Consider the following 22,929-nt stretch of genomic DNA (forward strand, 5'->3'; position numbering starts at 1 on the left):
TGACCTCGGGATGCTCTCTCTCAGCCCAGCTGCTTAACTCTGAATTATATTCCATAACAGTTTGTGAAATCAGCACATCTCCTCAGAGCTCTCTCGTGGGTTGCAAGCGATCAAACAAACAAAACCATAGTGTCAAGACAGTTAGATTGGTTTAACAGAAAGGGAATTCTAAAGACATTCATGAATGAATGCACAACGGGAAGGCCATGTCTTTATTAAAATCACCACAAATACAAAAGCATCGCCGACACACACACACACACACACACACACACACACACACACACACACACACACACACACACACACACACACACACACACACACACACACACACACACACACACACACACACACACACACACACACACGCTGTATACATATATTCCCAAATTCCTGGAAAATTATCACAAATATATTGGCTTTATATGTCATTACATGGCATATCCCTAAAATAGAACAAAAATACCCATACAATTTTTGGATGAACAGCATCCTTTGCATTTCTAAATTCCTGTGTTTTCAGACATTTGTTTGTAAAGGATTTGCTATGAAATGTTTCCCAGTTGAGGCCTCCTGGCCCTGGGAGTGACATGGCCTGTGTCGTGTAACATTTGGTAGCTATAATGTCCGTTCAAGTGTATCTCGCCTTTTCTATAGCAAGAGCCAACCTGCGAATGTTGGATATACAGCCAGCTGCGGCTTCCTGGAGATCCTGGTCAGGTGACCCCACCATATGCAGTAGAAGCTGCCACACACGGAGCATGGGGAGAAGGGAAATAAGAATAAAACCGTTAATCTAAACACGTAAAGTTAGACTATAAGAATGATGTTAAATATGAAATGCTTTTTAAGTCACCAAAAAAAAAAAGGCCGAGAAATTCCCCTGTGGCAAATGCAAATATAAATGGTACTTAATCAGATGCAGGAATTTCTCATGAAATTCTTACCTTTTTATTTAATGGAGCTGAGCTAGACCTGTTTCTCCCTCCTTTCTTCGGTCATCTAACTGCTCGAAATTTCTGCTTTGAAATTTCTCTTGCATCCTTTGTGGCTCTTCCACCTCCGGAGACAAGCCAGCAGTGTATCACGCCTAGACTGTTGGTGCATCCTCCGAGGCTTAATCTCTCTGCATTCCAGTCTACCCCATCATGTCACAACCTAATTATATCGGTCCCTTAATAGAGACTTTCCTTGACTCCCAATGCCAGCTAACTAGAGCCCAGTCTCTTAACCTGTCCTTGAAGGATTTCTGTGCTCTGGCCTCAGTTTACCTTTCTAGCCATTCATCTTTCTCCTGTTCCATCCTGTACTCCAAGGTCCCGCTTCCCCACTTCTTTTGCCTTGATTGGTGCCATTGCTCTACCTAAAATGCCCTCCCATCTCCTTCTCTGACTCTCTGTTATCCACCTTTCATGACCCAGCTAACTTTTCTACAAAGCCTCCACTGACTTCTGTCAAACAAAATGCCATTTCTCCCTCATCAGAACTCTCATAGTTGTTTACTCAAATGTCTGTTGCTATACTTGTATTCTTCCCTTTTTCACCGACTTGTATTAATGCTTTTTGTCCTACTTTAGATTGTAAACTCTGGAAGAATCTTGTAAAATCATACAGTGCCTGATACACAGTAGATGCCAAAAAAATTAATTAGAACTTTTAAAATCTATCAATTATAATTCTAACTAATAGTTCTGATGAAAGATTTAAAATGTAATTTGAATTGAACATTTTTCATACAGTAGCCTTTGAGTACAAATGTGGATAATGTCATAGAATGAGGATGTCTTGATAAGGAAAGAAATATTGTAAAGAAAAATATTGTGAAACATCTTAAATATGGCAGGCTTAGGAGTTTGGCTTTTATTCTGCAGGTAATAAAAGGAAGTTGTTGAAGCACATTCATCAGGAGAGTGACATGGTCATATTTGTATTTTAGAAAGATAAATTTTATGGCAACTTAATAGAATAAGGACTGTGGAGAGAGGGGACTGGTGGGAACTGCAACACATCAGGCCAGAGGTGATAAGAACTGAGTAAAGCAGAACCACGAACAGCATGGAAGGAATGAGTTCAAGGGATATTTAGGGACTAAACTATTCAACAGACGGCCCAAGGACAGCTGGTTATCCAAATAGAAGAAAATGAAAATGGTAATCTCATACATAAACACCCCTTCCAGGTAGATTGATGACTTAAATAAGAAAGCAAAACGTGAAACGTTTAGGAGGTTGTACAAGAGAGACCTTGATCACACTGGGGTATTGAAGGGTGTCTGGCCTCTCCGTTTCTTGACCTCCTCCTGTCAATGATCTTCACTACACTTTAGCCCCTGCTTCCAGGGTCACACCCTGGTTCTTGTTTTTCATCAACAGTCCAACCTCCAGACTCTGATAACAATTACTTCTCTTCCGATTTGGCCGTTGAACTTACTTGTTTGTTCTCAGCACGACCTCTAGTCCACTGGCCTGTGTACTTTTTCTTAAACCATCTCCTGTCTTCACTTCCTCCATAACCAGTTTAGATTCTACAGTCCATCTTTTCATTCATTATCTTACCGGTTTCTTAAGCCTCCTTATGACACCCATCCATTAAAACCATAACCTACTCTGTCTTCCCCGTGCCCTCACCTCTAACTGAGTCCTGCTGGAGACAATATGTGTGCAACATGGCAAATGAACCCTTCGTAAATCCAGCCCCAACGGGATCCTCTCACTGGATCCTCAAACCACTAACTTGTAGTTTGACTTGTGGCTTTTGAGTGACAAGCAGCCAGACCCCACTTTTGGGGTCTATAAAAACCACCCCCTGGCTCCTGTTGGTGGAGCCCTCCTAACCATTTTCAATTTGGTGCCGCCTGATGTGAATCAATGTTTGCTCAAATAGACTCTTGTAAATGCCTCCGTTTATCTTTTAAGAGTGTTACTGAGAGTTTTTCTCCAGCATCATTCAATAACCCAGGCACAGGATGTAGGACAGAGGACATATATTATAGGATTGTAATTCATTTGCACAGCCATGCGGTCTGGGCTGGGCTGGAAGGGAAGTGAAACAGAAGTGTACTGATAATCTGGGAGAATTAGGAAGAGAGACCTCAGTGAAGGAGGAAAACAGTGTGAGTGGGAATGAAGCATAGGAAGAAGTTGAAAAACAGGACATTATAGTCTGAGAATGGATTATTTGGAGTTTAAGATTTATAGATAAGGTTGTCTTGAGAATGGACAAAGTCCAGGATGTAGCTATGGGAATATAGGTCAGTATAAGATTGTTACACAGTTTTATACATACACACACACACACACACACACACACACACACACACACGACCACAATTTATATTCTCATTCTGTCTCTGTCTCTCTCTCTGCAGGAAGAGGAAATAGTGGAAAAGGAAGAACGGAGCAGTAGCAGCTCTCCTTGGCTACTGCAGCACGTAGCTTAAAAGTCCTTTTATAGCAGCTCACACTTGAACCCCTTTCCTAGCTTGCAACTTTCAACTCTTGATCTACAGTTTGGTATTTTTACCAATCTACTTATTTGTTTATGCCTCACCTTACTATTATATGAAAGTTTTTAAAGCAGATATGACGATATGAAATTTAGACGGTCTCTTCTGAATGCGCATTTAGCACAGACGTTCATCCACCACTTTTTTTCACGCCCCCACCTCATCACTGTAACCTTCCATCATCTTCACATGTGGAGCGCTCGCTGTAAACGTGGGGAGTTCACGCTGCCGCGCCATTACTAAACCATTAGCTGAGAGCATCCCAGCGTGACGTCGAGGGAGCCTGGATGCTCCTCTCTCCACAGAGGGGCCTGTTGTCCCCTTCATTCTACTTTCCAATCTTCAGATTAGTTATTTTATCAAAAACAGACGTTCCAATCAGTTTCTCGGCAAATTATATAATAACTTGAGGGTTTTCTCCCTCCTTTTCCCAAGTATAATAGATGATTAATATGGGTTCATGAGTTCCCTCGTTGATCCCACTGTCTTATAAGATATAGCATTAACATTCTCCCACCAGTCTAAATCACTTTAATAGACAATATTTATTACTGTATTATTTTTTTAAATTATAGTCATGTCATCATAATGAATAATGTCAGTTACCTATAGATGTTTCTGGGCCCTGGATTAGGGGGCCTGATGCCACCTTAAAAGCCTGATTTCTACAAGCAGATGGGATGTAGAAATGGTCCAGTGTCCAACTGCCCTGCATATGCTATTCAGAAAACTGGAGGACAACAGGGGCAGAGACTTGGTACGGAGAACTCACCTAAACTTGCCTTGCGGGGACAGCCTGCCTCACTCTGCTCTAGTCTTGGGCCTCTCCTGCAGCAATTTTTGTTGTTGTTTTTTTAAATCCAGGGAGAAGTGAAATGAAGCTCTAGCTGTGAACCCCAACTACCTGAGTGAGGAACCAGACGGCTCCTTACGCTGTCCAGCTCCTCTGGAGAAAAGGCAGTGTCAAGTAGTAGTCAAGGCCATGGTCTTTGAGGTTGCAGCTGCTTGGATTTGTATCCTGACTTCTCCACTTACTGGGTAAGTTACGGAACCTTTCAGCTCTGCCTTGTCATGTGTTTAATGGGATCACCTACCTCTGAGGGTCATCGTGAAGATGGGTGAGACGGTGCACACCTTTTAAAGGGCTTGACCACCTGTGTTCACAGGCTCTCTCGGTCTCTCTATCTTGTGACCTTTGTATGCCCCCCGCCCCCGCTTCCAGTTTTGTCTGATTGTTCCCTGAGGCCGTGTGTGAGGGGGAAACTGGAGAAGCACAGGCAGGGAGACTTTACACCAGAAAGGGCAGAGGATTCCTTGCGGAGAGAAGCAACAACAGATGGGGAGGAAGGGGGAAAGGCAGAGAGGGCAGAGGGTCCACCCGGTTTTGAAGAGAGGGTTTGGAGAGCTTGGAGTAGGGGGCTTATTTGGGAGAAGCTTCAGAGAGAGAGAGACTAAGTGGAACAAAGGTAGGAGATTTTAAAGAGCTTAACGGTGCTCTGGCTTCAGGAGAGAGGGAAACCAGGATAACAGTTAACTTTCAATTGCTCCTTGGCGGCCAGTCTTGTGTGTCTCGGACTGCATGTCCCAGTCACGAATGGACCATGAGGGGCTTGGCTTCATACAGGTTACGCACTCGAATCTCGTAAACCAAGGGCCCAGGACAAAGTAAGTGCTCCATAATTGCCATCCATGATCATGGTGATTTCTTCACCAGTTCCAAAGTCTGGTTCTGGCATTTATTCTTTGGAGCCCAGCCCTGGTTAGTTTGAGAAGAACAAGGAAGCAGGCATTTTGGCCCTGTGGTCCGTCTGCCCCTTTCAGCACTCGCTCCAGGCCCTACCTCGTCTCTGGTTGACGCCATGGGTACCAATGGTCCAGGCTTCACTTGGCCTCAGCCACTGCCACCGCTGCCTGGCACAGCTCCCTAAGAAAGCAGCCCATTGGCTGATGCCTGCCAAAAATGGGCCGGTGTTTTGCCCATGCTCCCCCTCAGACCTGGGTGTTGTTCTGTGGTTCCCTCTCCAGCTTTCCAAGAGTCGGGTGCATTTATTCCCAAGCCCTTGATGCCAGTTACATAATTTCAAATTATGTAAACCAGTGAACAGTGAGTGTGAGATGTCTGGCATGCTGTTGGCACCTGTGTCTGTGACAGAGCCTGTGGCGTGCTGGCGGCCACTGGAGTCTACTGGACAGGGCTGCTGGGAGGGCATGCCCTGTGCCGTCACACATGCTCCGTTAGAATACAGTGTTCAGTCGATGCCAGTACCGTTTTATGACCCAACTGCATAAATGACTCTGTCTGTTACCGAACTTCTACTCCTGAGTGCATCAGAAGGACTACTTCTCTTTGGGGAATTGATTTTGCCTCAGTTTCTTGCTCTCACCATGAGGTTTCCTTCCATATCCAGTATGGTGGTGAGTGAATGTTTAGCCTAAAAACTTGACCAGGGGAGCCCAGCAGTCCAGTGTTTTAAGTGACTGAAGTGTAGACAAGGGTGAAAGGTTTAAAAATAGATGAAAGGAGAAAAGCATGGCTTAGAAAGGTACATGTGGTAGAGGTGACAGCTGCCCCCTTAAACATAGCTTCAGTGACTCACTGGCCTCAGGCCACAGGCCACCTGATGTTTGTACAGCGTGAAATGGTTTTATTAGCTACCAAGCTTACGGGGTGCCAGGCACTGGGATTTTTTCTTTGTTGGTTAATCGTATCCTGCTCTGGCCCTTTTCCTTACCCAGGAACATTCTCAATCCAGGGTACAGAGTTGGAAGTGTAACGTTCTCTGCCTGATAAAGGTATGAAGGGCTTGATAGCTGAGAGGCATTCCTAGGACCCTCTTTGGGTGATGCTGCGCTCTGAATTTATTTTCCCTGAACTTTATTTGGCCGTTAATGAATGCTACTCATTGCATTGTTAATACATCCAGAGGCTATGTAGCTAATGCTGCTTTACAAATTGAGTAAGGATGTGCGACTTTCCCAAACCATTATCTGAACAACATGTGCTGTGTATGTGTCTTGGTTTTGAATTAGGCTCAGGAATATCTGTTTTTCTTAAGAGCTTCACAAGCAAACGAGGGCACCCAGGGCAATGCTTTAAAACAAATATAAACAGCCACATAATGGAAACTTAGCACAAAATCCTGCATTTGAGGGGCAGCTAACAGAAAGTAAAGAGCAGCATGTTTTCAGATCACTAACACACATGGCAAGGGGAAGGTGCTATGTGATACTTTGCGATCATTACTTAAAAGGAGTGCTCTCCTTAGGAAGGTGAGACGCAAACTGGGTACAAGTGATTATGGAATTGGTATGCATTTTTTTCCCAGTATATATTTTTTTGATTTGTAGACTTTTTCCAACTATAAAGACATTTTAAAATCTGATAAGGAGGAAAAACACCTCAGATTTACCTTTTTGAAGTGTTTGTTCCTTTCGAAAACTTTCCTCTTTCTCATCCTCCCCCTCCCCCAAACATACCCAGAGACCTTAAATTTATTGGGAGTTTCATATATACACTGAAGGAAAACCGGCTCCCTTGCTTTAGAACTTAATTGCACAGAGCACTTTAAAACATCGTTCAAACACATAACTTTTCACAGCGTTGGTGTGAACGAGGACACTGGGAGGTGCACCGAGAGTGGTCTGTGGACTGGGCGCACGAGTACTTCTTCCAGTGGCAAAGGCTTTGATCACAAGGCACATGCCCTCAGAATGCAGCTGTGACCGGAGCTTCACATCTCTGGGAAGGTGAGACGAAGGTAGCAAGGGAATCGGAGTCTGCGTCCAATTTCTACTTTTACAACTAACAGTTCATGACTTTATGTAATATTTCAGTTGTATGAAAAGTATGTATGAAAAGTACCAATTTGAGTGATAACAGATTTTCTTGTGGTTTGACTTGACACTGTTCGGGCGAACCCAGGCTGGGAATAGTTGTTCTCATTAGAGCCGGAGGAGCGCTGAAATACCTGCATGCACGCTGAGCTCAGCGGGTTTTCCAGAAAACTCTGGCGTTCCCAGAGCTGATCTGAACCCTTCTTCTGCTGTCAGTTTCCCGGGCACTGAGGTGAGGTTTGCGCGACCCAGGAACACACGATGCCTCTGGACCCTGTCCTCCGGGCCGGTGGCCTCCTGGCTGTCCGGCGGGCTGGGCTCTGCTGCAGAGGCTCTTGGTGGGTCCCGACCCCAACTCTGAGCCTTGGTAACTCATTTCACGTGGCAGCTCCCCAGAGCCATGGGCCTCAAAACCCATTTTACATTTGCTGGTTGGGGCAAAACTCTTGATTCTGCTTTTCGGTGAAGTGAAGCAAGGAGCTTGCCTTTGCATGGTGTCTGCTTGCCTCTGGGTGACAGGAGCACATGCCCTGTGATCCAAGGGCCATGTCCACAGATCTTGGGAGGGGTCTGCTGCTTCCATCCACTGCCCTTTCTATGTAGACGTTCCTTCACACTGGAGTAGGTTTGTCCTCTGGTTTTCCCTCAAGTTGTCTTTACATGAGCCTTCCACTAGAGTGCTGTTACACACACACACACACACACACACACACACACACACACACACACACACACACACACACACACACACACACACACACACACACACACACACACACACACACACACACACACACACACACACACACACACACACACACACACACACACACACACACACACGGGTCCGGTGTCCTGGGCGGGAGAAATAGGTCACATAACAAAGAGTGCCCTAACAGCCCTCTTCTACAGAATGCTAGAAATGGAGAATGACTTGGTTTCTGGCTGGATCAGGAGTTCATGGGACCCTGCTCTCTACTAGAGGAAAAGGAAGCGACAAGTCTCTGCACACCCTGGGCAGAAGTTCACAGTGTCACTTGGAACAGCTTCAAGTCACTCTTCCATTTTGCTTCCTATCCAATATAAAGAACATTTGTGTCTACGGAGGTTTCCCGGATAAGAATGCCAAAGAAAAGATAAGGTAAGGATGGATAAAAACACACACATGGACACGGTTGTTTAGAATTGCATTTTGCTATTGGGTAGATCAAAGTGACAAAGATAATTCTCTCGAGTAAAAAAGAAAAAAGAACATGCTCATAGATTATGGAATGTAGTGGCTGTGAGTTCACACCTTGGGTTCAGACAGTCTGGTTTTCAGTCTTATATTCTCCTCACTGTGTATGACCTGGGGTAACTTTCCCTGAGCCTCAGGTTTATTTCTTTTCTTTTTTTTTTTCATTTGTGTAAGTACATGTTTTTGCTTTATTGTGGCATACTATTCCAAGTAGGATTTCTACTGATACTTTTTTTTGAATTTTTTTACTTATTTTTTTATATAGCAGGTTCTTATTAGTCATCCATTTTATACATATTAGTGTATACACGTCAATCTCCCAGTTCATCCCACCACCACCCCACCCTGCCACTTTCCCCCCTCGGTGTCCATACGTTTGTTCTCTGTATCTGTGTCTCAAATTCTGCCCTGCAAACTGGTTCATCTCTACCATTTTTCTAGGTTCCACATATATGCATTAATATACGATATTTGTTTTTCTCTTTCTGACTTACTTCACTCTGTATGGCAGTCTCTAGGTCCATCCACGTCTCTACAAATGACCCGATTTCATTCCTTTTTATGGCTGAGTAATATTCCATTGTATATATGTACCATATCTTCTTTATCCATTCATCTGTTGATGGGCATTTAGGATGCTTCCAAGTCCTGGCTATTGTACATAGTGCTGCAATGAATATTGGGGTGCATGTGTCTTTTTGAATTATGGTTTTCTCTGGGTATATGCCCAGTAGTGGGATTGCTGGGTCATATGGTAGTTCTATTTGTAGTTTTTTAAGGAACCTCCATACTGTTCTCCATAGTGGCTGTATCAGTTTACATTCGACCAACAGTGCAAGAGGGTTCCCTTTTCTCCACACCCTCTCCAGCATTTGTTGTTCGTAGATTTTCTGATGATGCCCATTCTAACTGGTGTGAGGTGATGATACCTCATTGTAGTTTTGATTTGCATTTCTCTAATAATTAGTGATGTTGAGCAGCTTTTCATGTGCCTCTTGGCCACCTGTATGTCTTCTTTGGAGAAATGTTTATTTAGGTCTTCTGCCCATTTTTGGATTGGGTGGTTTGTTTTTCTAATATTGAGCTGCATGAGCTGTTTATATGTTTTGGAGATTAATCCTTTGTCCATTGATGCATTTGCAAATATTTTCTTCCATTCTGAGGGTTGTCTTTTTGTCTTGTTTGTAGTTTCCCTTGCTGTGCAAAAACTTTTAAGTTTCATTACGTCCCATTTGTTTATTTTTGTTTTTATTTTCATTACTGTAGGAGGTGGATCAAAAAAGATCTTGCTGTGATTTATGTCAAAGAGTGTTCTGCCTATGTTTTCCTCTAAGAGTTTTATAATGTCCAGTCTTACATTTAGGTCTTTCATCCATTTTGAGTTTATTTTTGTGTATGGTGTTAGGGAGTGTTCTAATTTCATTCTTTTACATGTAGCTGTCCGGTTTTCCCAGCACCGCTTATTGAAGAGACTGTCTTTTCTCCATTGTATATTCTTCTCTCCTTTATCAAAGATAAGGTGACCATAGGTGCGTGGGTTTACCTCTGGGCTTTCTATCCTGTTCCATTGATCTATATTTCTGTTTTTGTGCCAGTACCCTATTGTCTTGATTACTGCAGCTTTGTAGTATAGTCTGAAGTCTGAGAGCCTGATATCTCCAGCTCCATTTTTTTCCCTCAAGATTGCTTTGGCTATTTGGGGTCTTTTGTGTCTCCATAAAATTTTTAAGATTTTTTGTTCTAGTTCTGTAAAAAAACATGGCATTGGTAATTTGATAGGGATTGCATTGAATCTGTAGATTACTTTGGGTAGTATAGTCATTTTCACAATATTGATTTTTCCAATCCAAGAACATGGCATATCTCTCCATCTGTTTGTTTCATCTTTAATTTCTTTAACAGTGTCTTATAGGTTTCTGGGTACAGGTCTTTTACCTCCTTAGGGTAGGTTTATTCCTAGGTATTTTATTCTTTTTGTTGCAATGGTAAATGGGAATGTCTCCTTAATTTCTCTTTCAGATTTTTCATCATTAGTGTATAGGAATGCAAGACATTTCTGCATTAATTTCGTATCCTGCTACTTTACCAAATTCATTGATTAGCTCTAGTAATTTTCTGGTGGCATCTTTAGGATTTTCTATGTATAGTACCATGTCATCTGCAAACAGTGACAGTTTTACTTTTTCTTTTCCAATTTGTATTCCTTTTATATCTTTTCCTTCTTTGACTGCCGTGGCTAAAACTTCCAAAACTATGTTGAATAATTGTGTTGAGAGTGGACCTCCTTGTCTTGCTCCTGATCTTAGAGGAAATGTTTTCTGTTTTTCACCATTGAGAATGATGTTTGCTGTGGGTCTGTCGTATATGGCCTTTATTATGTTGAGGTGGGTTCTCTCTATGCCAACTTTCTGGAGAGTTTTTATCATAAATGGGTGTTGGATTTTGTCAAAAGCTTTTTCTGCATCTATTGAGATGATCATATGATTTTTCTTCTTCAATTTGTTAATATGGTTTATCACATTGATTGATTTGCATATATCGAAGAATCCTTGCATTCCTGGGATAAATCCCACTTGATCATGGTGTATGATCCTTTTAATGTGTTGTTGAATTCTTTTTGCTAGTATTTTGTTGAGGATTTTTGCGTCTATATTCATGAGTGATACTGGTCTGTAATTTCTTTTTTTGTAGTATCTTTGTCTGGTTTTGGTATCAGGGTGACCGTGGCCTCATAAAATGAGTTTGGGATTGTTCCTTCCTCTGCCATTTTTTGGAAGAGTTTGAGAAGGATGGGTGTTAGCTCTTCTCCAAATGTTTGATAGAATGCACCTGTGAAGCCGCATGGTCCTGTACTTTTGTTTGTTGGAAGATTTTTAATCACAGTTTCAATTTCATTACTTGTGATTGGTCTGTTCATATTTTCTATTTCTTCCTGGTTCAGTCTTGGAAGGTGATACCTTTCTAAGAATTTGTCCATTTCTTCCCGGTTGTCCATTTTATTGACATAGAGTTGCTTGTAGTAGTCTCTTAGGATGCTTTGTATTTCTTTTTTTTTTTTTTTTTTTTTTTTTAGTGGTATGCGGGCCTCTCAATCTCACTGTTGTGGCCTCTCCCATTGCAGAGCACAGGCTCCGGATGCACAGGCTCAGCGGCCATGGCTCAGCGGCCATGGCTCACCAGCCCAGCTGCTCCGTGGCATGTGGGCTCTTCCCGGACCAGGGCACGAACGCGTGTCCCCTGCATCGGCAGGCAGACTCTCAACCACTGCGCCACGAGGGAAGCCCAGGATGCTTTGTATTTCTGCGGTGTCTGTTGTAACTTCTCCTTTTTCATTTCTAATTTTATTGATTTGAGTCCTCTCCCTCTTTTTCTTGATGAGTCTGGCTAATGGTTTATCAATTTTGTTTATCTTCTCAAAGAAACAACTTTTAGTTTTATTGATCTTTGCTACTGTTTTCTTTGTTTCTATTTCATTTATTTCTGCTCTGACCTTCATGATTTCTTTCCTTCTACTAACTTTGAGTTTTGTTTGTTCTTCTTTCTCTAGTTCTTTAAGTGGCAGGTTAGATTGTTTAATTGAGATGTTTGTTGTTTCTTGAGGTAGGATTGTATTGCTATAAACTTCCCTCGTAGAACTGCTTTTGCTGCATCCCATAGGTTTTGGATCATCGTGTTTTCACTGTCATTTGTCTCTATGTATTTTTTGAGTTCCTCTTTGATTTCTTCAGTGATCTCTTGGTTATTTAGTAACATATTGTTTAGCCTGCATGTGTTTGTGTTTTTTACGTTTTTTTCTCTGTAACTGATTTCTAATCTCATAGCACTGTGGTCAGAAATGATGCTTGATATGATTTCAATATTCTTAAATTTACTGAGGCTTGATTTGTGACCCAAGATGTGATCCATCCTGGAGAATGCTCCGTGCGCACTTGAGAAGAAAGTGTAATCTGCTGGTTTTGGATGGAATGTCCTATAAATATCAATTAAATCTATCTGGTCTATTGTGTCATTTAAAGCTTGTGTTTCCTTATTAATTTTCTTTTTGGATGATCTGTCCATTGGTGTAAGTGAGGTGTTAAAGTCCCCCACTATTATTGTGTTAGTGTCAATTTCCTCTTTTATAACAGTTAGCAGTTGCCTTATGTATTGAGGTGATCCTATGTCGGGTGCATATATAATTGTTATATCTTCTTCTTGGATTTATCCCTTGATCATTATGTAGTGTCCTTCCTTGTCTCTTGTTAACATTCTTTATTTTAAAGTCTATTTTATTTGATATGAGTATTGCTCCTCCAGCTTTCTTTTGATTTCCATTTGCATGAAATATCTTTTCCATCCCCTCACTTTCAGTCTGTATGTGTCCCTAGGTCTGAAGTGGGTCTCTTGTGGACAGCATATATATATGGGTCTTGTTTTTGTATCCATTCAGCGAGCCTGTGTCTTTTGGTTGGAGCATTTAATCCATTCACGTTTAAGGTAATTATCGATATGTATGTTCCTATTACCATTTTCTTAACTGTTTTGGGTTTGTTACTGTAGGTCCTTTTCTTCTCTTGTGAAGTTCCTTTAGCATTTGTTGTAGAGCTGGTTTGGTGGTGCTGAATTCTCTTAGCTTTTGCTCATCTGTAAAGCTTTTGATTTCTCCATCAAATCTGAGTGAGATCCTTGCTGGGTAGAGTAATCTTGGTTGTAGGTTCTTCCCTTTCATCACTTTAAATATGTCATGTCACTCCCTTCTGGCCTGTAGAGTTTCTGCTGAGAAATCAGCTGTAAATCTTATGGGAGTTCTCTTGTATGTTATTTGTCATTTTTCCCTTGCTGCTTTCAATAATTTTTCTTTGTCTTTAATTTTTGCCAACTTGATTACTATGTGTCTTGGCATGTTTCTCCTTGGGTTTATCCTGTATGGGACTGTCTGCGCTACCTGCGTTTGGGTGGCTATTTCTTTTCCCATGTTAGGGAAGTTTTTGACTATAATCTCTTCAAATATTTTCTCGGGTCCTTTCTCTCTCTCTTCTCCTTCTGGGATCCCTATAATGCAAATGTTGCTGCATTTAATGTTGTCCCAGAGGTCTCAGGCTGTCTTCATTTCTTTTCATTCTTTTTTCTTTATTCTGTTCTGCAGCAGTGAATTCCACCATTCTGTCTTCCCAGGTCACTTATCCGTTCTTCTGCCGCAGTTATCCTGCTATTGATTCCTTCTAGTGTATTTTTCATTTCAGTTACTGTAGTGTTCATCTCTGTTTGTTTGTTCTTTAATTCTTCTATGTCTTTGTTAAACATTTCCTGCATCTTCTCGATCTTTGCCTCCACTCTTTTTCTGAGGTCCTGGATCATCTTCACTATCGTTATTCTGAATTCTTTTTTCTGGAAGGTTGCCTATCTCCACTTCATTTAGTTGTTTTTCTGGGGTTTTATCTTGTTCCTCCATCTGGTACATAGTCCTCTGCCTTTTCATTCTGTCTATCTTTCTGTGAATGTGGTTTTTGTTCCACAGGCTGCAGGACTGTAGTGCTTCTTGCTTCTGCTGTCTGCCCTCTGGTGGATTAGGCTATCTAAGAGGCTTGTGCCAGTTTCCTGATGGGAGGGACTGGTGGTGGGTAGAGCTGGCTGTTGCTCTGGTCGGCAGAGCTCAGTAAAACGTTAATCCGCTTGTCTACCGATGGGTGGGGCTGGGTTCCCTCCCTGTTAGTTGTTTGGCCAGAGGCAGCCCAACACTGGTGCCTACCTGGGGTCTTTGGTGGGGCCAATGACAGACTCTGGGAGGGCTCACGCCAAGGAGTACTTCCGAGAACTTCTGCTGCCAGTGTCCTTGTCCTCACGGTGAGACAGAGCCACCCCCCGCCTCTGCAGGAGACCCTCCAACACCAGCAGGTAGGTCTGGTCAGTGTCCCCTGGGGTCACTGCTCCTTCCCCTGGGTCCCGATGCACACAGTACTTTGTGTGCGTCCTCCAAGAGTGGAGTCTCTGTTTCCCCCAGTCCTCTTGAAGTCCTGTAATCAAATCCCGCTAGTCTTCAAAGTCTGATTCTCTGGGAATTCCTCCTCCCATTGCCAGACCCCCTGGTTGGGAAGCCTGACGTGGGGCTCAGGACCTTCACTCCAGTGGGTGGACTTCTGTGGTATAAGTGTTCTCCAGTTTGTGAGTCACCCACGCAGCAGTTATGGGGTTTGATTTTATTGTGATTGCGCCCCTCCTACCATCTCATTGTAGCTTCTCCTTTGTCTTTGGATGTGGGGTATCTTTTTTGGTGAGTTCCAGTGTCTTCCTGTCCATGGTTGTTCAGTAGTTAGGTGTGATTCCGGTGCTCTTACAAGAGGGAGTGAGAGCACGTCCTTCTACTCCGCCATCTTCGAGCCTCAGTTTTCTCATCAGTAAAATTAGGATTTGCAGTAATGCCATTTTCATGGGATAGATGTGGGGATTCAATGAGATGATGATGTAATGACGTGCTTATACTACATGCTCACAACGGATGACCCTTTCATTACTGCTGCTGTCGTGAACTGGAGGCTGGTTGCTGTTGGGTAGAGACGGGCAGATGAAATTTTCTGTCAGCTCACTGTCTCTGCTGGAGTTCCAGCTGGACTGATCCAAATAAGCAAGTTTATCTAATTACCTTGGAAATTAGTGGTAACAGGAGGTTCGTGGTGTCCTGTTAAGTGAAGAAAAACATAAGGCAAGGAAGTTGCACTAACACAAGTCTGTGTTCATTCTAATACATGATGAGTTCTGTTCAGATCAGAGTCCCCCCCTGAGTCAGTCTCTAGTCCACAAGGACATCAGACCCCCACGGGTGAACAAAGGCATATAGTAGATAATTAAAATGGGACAAATGCCTTGGATCTGGAATATATTCGCAATGGGAACTAGGAGAAGTTGGACGAATATGGAAATGGTCAGTGGAATTTTAAATATTCATGGAAAGGTAAGGCTAAACTATATAACTTATTAATTTATATTATAAAAAAACAGAGCTCACCCACACCTCTTGTGTTATTAGAATAATTGAATAAAACTTCTCTACCTCCTTCCCGCAAAAGACTATCCTAGAAACTCAGTTGCAAGGCTGGCCAGAACTCAAATGCATTTTCACTCAAGTGTTTTCCTTCCTATTGGGTTGGAAAATGTTAAGGGTAACTCAGTCTAAGTGAAGGAAGGTGGAGAAGATGGTAGAGAAGGGAAATAAACGGATAATTCAATATTTTAAATTATTACTATTAATCTCTTCCCCTGCCTGACCGTTACAAGATGTGATAAGAAAAAGATAAGTGCCCAGCCTGCAACTGCTCTCAGAGGAAGGCAGGGATGAGCTAGGAGAAGGTGCAATCTAGGATAAGGTCATGGGGAATGGGCATGGGAGGCCACCTGTGATGACCCCAAGTTTACTATTATCTGTAAGTTATATTTTTAAGGTTCTAGGGCCAAGGCCTGGCTCACAGTAACTGCTCTCCGGTTGTTATTAGCCCTTAGTACTCTAGTAGAAAACACACGTCAGGAGCTGTACACCCATCCCAACGCTAGTAACAAGTGACAGCGATGAAAAGTGTCTACAATTGGCTGGAGCAACTGACCCTCTCGAGAAGAGGTCAGGCTGCTCCTGGGCAGTGGAGGTTGGGTCATGTGCATGAGCACCTCTGTAGAAGAGAGGGCAGAGTTTCTCAGGAATAGGTCGGTGGGATAGAGTCTCTGAGTCCCTGTCAAGTTCTGCTTCTGTGATAGGTTCCAAGAGTCCTTTCTGGAGAAATCAGGGAGACCTGAGAGAGGGCTCACAGTCCTTGGGGGCTCTGGTGGCCAGAATATAGGCCAGGTGATGCAGAAGAAGGAAGAGACTGCTCTGTATTTTTGCTTTGAGTTTCACTATGGCTTTCCTCTGGTTCTTAGTAGCTCAAAGAACACTTTTGTGGGGTAAAATGACCTTGAAATAGAGCAGTCAGGAACTTCACCAATATGTGTTCAAACAAGACCAAGTATGATAGAATATGAGCTGGGCTTGTCAATATTCTATTTGAAGGTCTAGAAGACATTTGGAAGATATTTAAAAGGATAATCATACCCTCCAGTAGCTTCTTGAAAAATGTGCAAAGGAGGTGAACCTCTTAAGACTTACATGACTTCTTTCATACGTAATTTAACAGTTTGCTTTGGTATAGAATTCTAGATTGGAAGTAATTTTTGAGGAGTTGGAAGAGTTTTGAAGGCAATGCTCCATTTTCTTCTTGCTTCTGGTGTTACTGTTGAGAAGTCCAAAGTGATTCTTGATGTTGTGATCTCTGTCTCTCTCCTTCTTTCTCTTTTGAAGATTACAAAATCGTGCGTGTGTGTGTGTGTAAACTTAACGTCCTGAAATTTTACAATGCCGTATCTCATCGTAGGCCTGTTTTATCCACTGTATACAGGCACCTGATAGGCCCTTTCAATCTAGTGGTTCATGCACTTCAGTTCTGGGAAATTCTCCAATTACTTCATTCCATTTCCTCCTCTCCGTTTTCTCGATTATCTCCTTCTGAAGCCAGTCTTCCAAAGTTACGTCTTTTACATGGTTCTCTTTTTCTTAATCTTTTCCTATTTTCATTTCTTTATCTTTTTGCTTCACTTTCTAGGAGGTTTCTTTACCTTTATTTTCCAACTATTCTATTGAATTTGTGCTTCCTGAATGCTTTTTTTTAAATAGAGTCCTATTCTGGTTTCATGGATGTGATACCTTTTATATCACCTGAGGATGTTAAATTTTTTTCTTCTCTGTGCTACACTTTGTTTCTTCCAAGGATTGATTTGTTTGTTTCTGTTTGTTTCAGATTCTATCTTACAGGTTCAAGACATCCTTTAGATGCAGTTACTCATTGGATGATTGGAGATTTTGAGTATGTAGGTGGGGCTTGCTGACTTTGTGCTTTACTACAGGTTGATCGGGGTGGTCTCAGGGCCACTTACAATGGTGCTCTCTATGAAGACACCAGATTGAAGGGGGCTGAAATGCAGCCCTCACTTACTTACCAGTTCATGAACCCTGGTCAGAGGCTATGTCTTCCTGAAAGAAGGGATGCCTTTTTCCTCCCACAAAACTGTGATCTGCTTTTCAAGTCTGACATTAGCAAAGCTTCATCTACCCAGAGAAAATAACGTTTTCCAATCCACACAACAGTTTCCCACAGGCCAGCAGAGGCCCTGGGAAGGCTGGCTGAAGTTCTCCCCAGGTCAATATCTTGAGAGCTTTTGTGTTGAGCTGGTCAAATTATGCAAGAAAGAGCACTTCAAACTCTAGCCAGCAGAGTAAAGGATTGGCTTCGAGAGATCTTTGAGTGAGTAAGACAGAGAGCTCCATTCAGTGGAGCTTAATCTCCATCTTGGGTAGAGTAGCCACACCTCACAGTGGCTGCTGTCCTCCAGACCAGAGACACTGTTTTACCCTCTGTAGACAGATGTTGGGCTGGGGACAGCAGTGACTCTGTGGGGTGGAGTTGGACAGGGGGCTCTAGCTTTCACCCAGTCTTCCTTATTGGAGCCTGCACCCTCAACCCTACCAAACAGTTCCAGAGGTACTTAGTACTACTAGTTCCTGATATTTTGAGGCTTCCACGTTGTAAATTGGGTTTGGTCTCAGTTTTCCCCACTTTTGACTTTGCATTCTGATTCCTCAAATCTGCTGGGCAGTTGCCACTCTCCCACTGAATTTCAACATCTACAAATTTATTATCTTCTCCTCTGCAATTCTCCAATTTTCCTTGTCCCTGTTGGTTTTTTTTTTTAAGTTTCTTGAATATAATGTTGTTTGTTAGTAGATTTCAGAAGGAAGAAAAATTAAACTCAGGAGTTTAATTTGCTATCTTACTTGGAATAGTCCATAGGTTTCCTCCAGACTCTAAGAAAAATGCCCTCTTGTTATCAATTCTGGATACAGTGCCTGCATTTAACTTGTGTTTCTCCCTTTGGGAAGAGATTGAAAGTCCATGTGGCTGTCTGTGTCCTATTGTTAAATCACTTTTGTGAGAGAATATTTAGAAGTAGGTTTTTTTGGAGACAAGTTATATGTGTGTATATATGTGTGTATGTAAATTATATACATGTACGCAGTCATCCTTCAGTGTCCATAGGGTGTTGGTTCCAGGACCTGCCACAGATACCATAAATCCACAGATGCTCAAGTCCCGTAGTTGGTCCCCTGTAACTGTAGTTCCACATCCATGGATTTAACCAACTATTGAAAAAAATCTGCAAATAAGTGGACGCACAGAGTTCAAACTCATGTTGTTCAAAGTCAACTGTGTGTGTATACATATATATCATGAATATAAGTTGTACATAGGATGTATATTATATCAAGGAGTGGAATGATAAAATTTAAGTCTCCAGCTCTGACCTGAACTCTGACCATTTGACTGCCTAGTTGACATCTCCACTTGGATATAAAAATACACATTAAATTTTACATAGACAAAGCTGAACTGCTGATTCTCCCATCTGAAACCCGTTTTCTCACAGCCTCCCCATCTCAACTCATGTCAACTCATCTCTCCAGTTGCTTGGGCCAAAGACATTGCAGTGTCCTCAGCTTCCTCTTTTCTCATGGCCCTCATCCAAGACATGAACAAATCTGTTGGCTCCACCTTCAAAATGTGCCCAGAGTTGGACCTCTTTTGACTACCTCCACGGAGTGGTCTGAGTCACTATTCTCTGTTGCCTGAACGTAATAATTAGGCCAACTTTTTGATATGCAAAAAAGATCTGGGGCTGACTTTGAAGGTATAGCCTAGAGAAAACTAAATCACTCAGATTGGTAACTTAGGAGAATCTTTCCTTCTTTTAAGAAGAAAAGGCAGAGAAGAGAAAAAAAGGCAATTTAAGTGATCTGCTGGGAGAATGAGAACCTAGGTCAGAAATGTTAAAGGGACTTCCTTAAGCTGAAAAGAAATGGTACTAATTAATAACAAGAAAACATACCAAATAAAAAAAAAATCTCACTGGGAAAGGCAAATATATAGTAAAGGTAATGAATCAGTCACTTATAAAGCAAGCATGAAGGTTAAAGACAAAAGTAAGGGCTTCCCTGGTGGCGCAGTGGTTGAGAGTCCGCCTGCCGATGCAGGGGACACGGGTTCGTGCCCCGGTCTGGGAAGATCCCACATGCCGCAGAGCGGCTAGGCCCGTGAGCCATGGCTGCTGAGCCTGCGCATCCGGAGCCTGTGCTCTGCAAGGGGAGAGGCCACAACAGTGAGAGGCCCGCCTACCGCAAAAAAAAAAAAAAAAAAAAAAAAAAAAAAAAAAGACAAAAGTAAAATTAAATAAAACTACAATAATTAGTCAAGGGGTGCATACAATTAAAAGATATAAAAAGTGACATAAGTGATATATCACTTTTTATATCATATAAAAAGTGATATAAGACATGATGGGGGGAATAAAAAGTAGAGTTCTAGGGTGTGTTCAAATTTAAGTTGTTATCAACTTAAAACAGACCATTACATTATATGTCAACCTCACGGTAACCATGAAGCAAAAATTTATAGTAAATACACAAAAAGAAAAATGACAAAAGAACCTGAACATAACACTAAAGAAATGCATGTAACCACAGAGGAAGAGAGAGAAGAAGAAAGGAACAGAACTACAAACCAGAAACTACAAGCCAGAAAACAGCTAACAAAATGGCAGTAAATACATACCTATCAATAATTACTTCAAGTGTAAATGGACTAAATGCTCCTATTGAGGGGACTTCCCTGGCAGTCCAGTGATTCAGACTTCACCTTCCAATGCAGGGGGTGTGAGTTCAATCCCTGGACAGGGAGCTGAGAGCCCACATACCTCATGGTCAAGAAACCAAAACATAAAACAGAAGCAATATTGTAACAAATTCAATAAGGACTTGAAAAATAGTCCAATATAAAAAATTTAAAACATAAAAATAAATGCTCCTATTGAAAGACACAGAGTGGCTGAATGGATGAAAAAAACAAGACCCAACTATATGCTGTTTACAAGAGGCTCACTTTAGAAGTAAGGACACACACAGTGAAGCAAAGGGATGGAGAAAGATATTCCATGCAAATGGAAATGAAAAGAAAGTTGGAGTAGCTATACTCATATCAGATAAAATAGACTTTAAAATAAAGACTGTAATAAAAGACAAAGAGAACATTATATAATGATAAAAGGGTTACTCTAGCAAGAAGATCTAAACATTTATAAATATACACCCAACAGAGGAGCACCAAAATATTTAAAGTGAATATTAATGAGCCTAAAGGGACAAAGTGACAGCAATACAATAAGAGTGGGGGGACTTCCACACCCCACTTCCATAGATGGATAGATCATCCAGACAGAAAGCCAATAAGGAAACATCAGCCACAAATGACATAGGAGACCAGAGATTTAATAGGTTTATACAGAATATTCCATCCAAAAGCAGCAGAGTATACATTCTCAGGGCACATAGAGCATTCTCCAGGGTTGATCACATGTTAGGCCAGAAAACAAGTCTCAAGAAATTCAAGGAGCAACTCCTACAGAACACCTACTGAACGCTGGCAGAAGACCTCAGACCTCCCAAAAGGCAAGAAATTCCCCACGTACCTGGGTAGGGCAAAAGAAAAAAGAATAAACAGAGACAAAAGGATAGGGCCGGGGCCTGCACCAGTGGGAGGGAGCCGTGAAGGCGGAAAAGCTTCCACACACTAGGAAGCCGCTTCGCGGTCGGAGGCTGTGGGTGGCGGTGGGGGGGGAGCTTCGGAGCCACGGAGGAGACCGCAGCCACAGGGGTGCGGAGGGCAAAGCGGAGAGATTCCCGCACAGAGGACCAGTGCTGACTGGCACTCACCAGCCCAAGAGGCTTGTCTGCACGGCCGCTGGGGAGGCCAGGGCTGGGAGCTGAGGCTCGGGCTTCAGTCAGATCACAGTGAGAGGAGTGGGGTTGGCGGCGTGAACACAGCCTGAAGGGGGTTAGTGTGCCACGGCTGGCCGGGAGGAAGTCTGAGAAAAAGTCTGGAGCTGCTGAAGAGGCAAGAGACTTTTTCTTCCCTCTTTGTTTCCTGGTGCGCAAGGAGAGGGGATTAAGAGCGCCGCCTAAAGGAGCTCCAGAGACGAGCGCAAGCTGCGGCTGAAAGCGCGGACCCCAGAGATGGGCGTGGGACGCTGGGGCTGCTGCTGCTGCCGCCGCCAAGACACCTGTGTGCGAGCACAGGTCACTGTCCACGCCCCCTTTCCAGGGAGACTGTGCAGCCCACCACTGCCAGGGTCCGGGGATCCAGGGACGGCTTCCCCGGGAGAGTGCACGGCGCGCCTCGGGCTGGTGCAACGTCACGCCGGCCTCTGCCACCGCAGGCTCGCCCCGCACTCCGTGCCCCTCCCTCCCCCCGGCCTGAGTGAGCCAGAGCCCCCGAATCAGTGGCTCCTTTAACCCCGTCCTGTCTGAGCGAAGAACACATGTCCTCCGGCGACCTACACGCAGAGGCGGGGCCGAATCCAAAGGTGAGCCCCGGGAGCTGTGCGAACAAAGAAGAGAAAGGGGAATCTCTTCCAGCAGCCTCAGAAGCAGCGGATTAAAGGTCCACAATCAACTTGATGTACCTGCATCTGTGGAATACCTGAATAGACAACGAATCATCCCAAATTGAGGAGCCGTGTGGATGAATGGCTCTTGGTGCTGCAGCCAGGAGTCAGTGCTGTGCCTCTGAGGTGGAAGAGCCACCTTCAGGACACTGGTCCACAAGAGACCTCCCAGCTCCACATATATCAAACGGCGAAAATCTCCCAGAGATCTCCATCTCAACACCTTCACCCAGCTTCAGTCAACGACCAGCAAGCTACAGTGCTGGACACCCTATGCCAAACAACTAGCAAGACAGGAACACAACGCCACCCATTAGCAGAGAGACTGCCTAAAATCATAAAAAGTCCACAGACACCCCAAAACACACCACCAGACGTGGACCTGCCCACCAGAAAGACAAGATCCAGCCACATCCACCAGAACACAGGCACTAGTCCTCTCCACCAGGAAGCCTACACAACCCACTGAACCAACCTTAGCCACTGGGGACAGACACCAAAAACAACAGGAACTACGAACCTGCAGCCTGCAAAAAGGAGACCCCAAACAGTAAGATAAGCAAAATGAGAAGACAGAAAAACACACAGCAGGTGAAGGAGCAAGATAAAAACCTACCAGACCTAACAAATGAAGAGGAAATAGGCAGTCTACCTGAAAAATAATTCAGAATAATAATAGTAAAGATGATCCAAAATCTTGGAAATAGAATAGACAAAATGCAAGAAACAGTTAACAAGGACCTAGAAGAACTAAAGGTGAAACAAGCAACGATGAACAACACAATAAATGAAATTAAAA

General features: G+C 43.1%; 1 protein-coding gene across 5 annotated transcripts in view; it reads right to left on the minus strand.

Annotated features, from left to right (window-relative positions):
- Nucleotides 1-357: 357 nt before the first annotated feature.
- ODAD2 (outer dynein arm docking complex subunit 2) overlaps nt 358-22,929 on the minus strand; it is a 248,108-nt gene continuing 225,536 nt past the window's right edge. For all 5 annotated transcript variants that reach the window (XM_081226944.1, XM_081226942.1, XM_081226945.1 and 2 more), the window contains one exon: nt 358-748. In XM_081226944.1, the coding sequence (XP_081083070.1) occupies nt 635-748 (114 nt within the window). In that variant the 3' untranslated portion in view covers nt 358-634. The remainder of the gene's footprint in view (nt 749-22,929) is intronic.

Source organism: Mesoplodon bidens (genome assembly GCF_964165515.1).
Source record: "Mesoplodon bidens genome assembly, chromosome: 3".
NCBI classification, from domain to species: Eukaryota; Metazoa; Chordata; class Mammalia; order Artiodactyla; family Ziphiidae; genus Mesoplodon; species Mesoplodon bidens.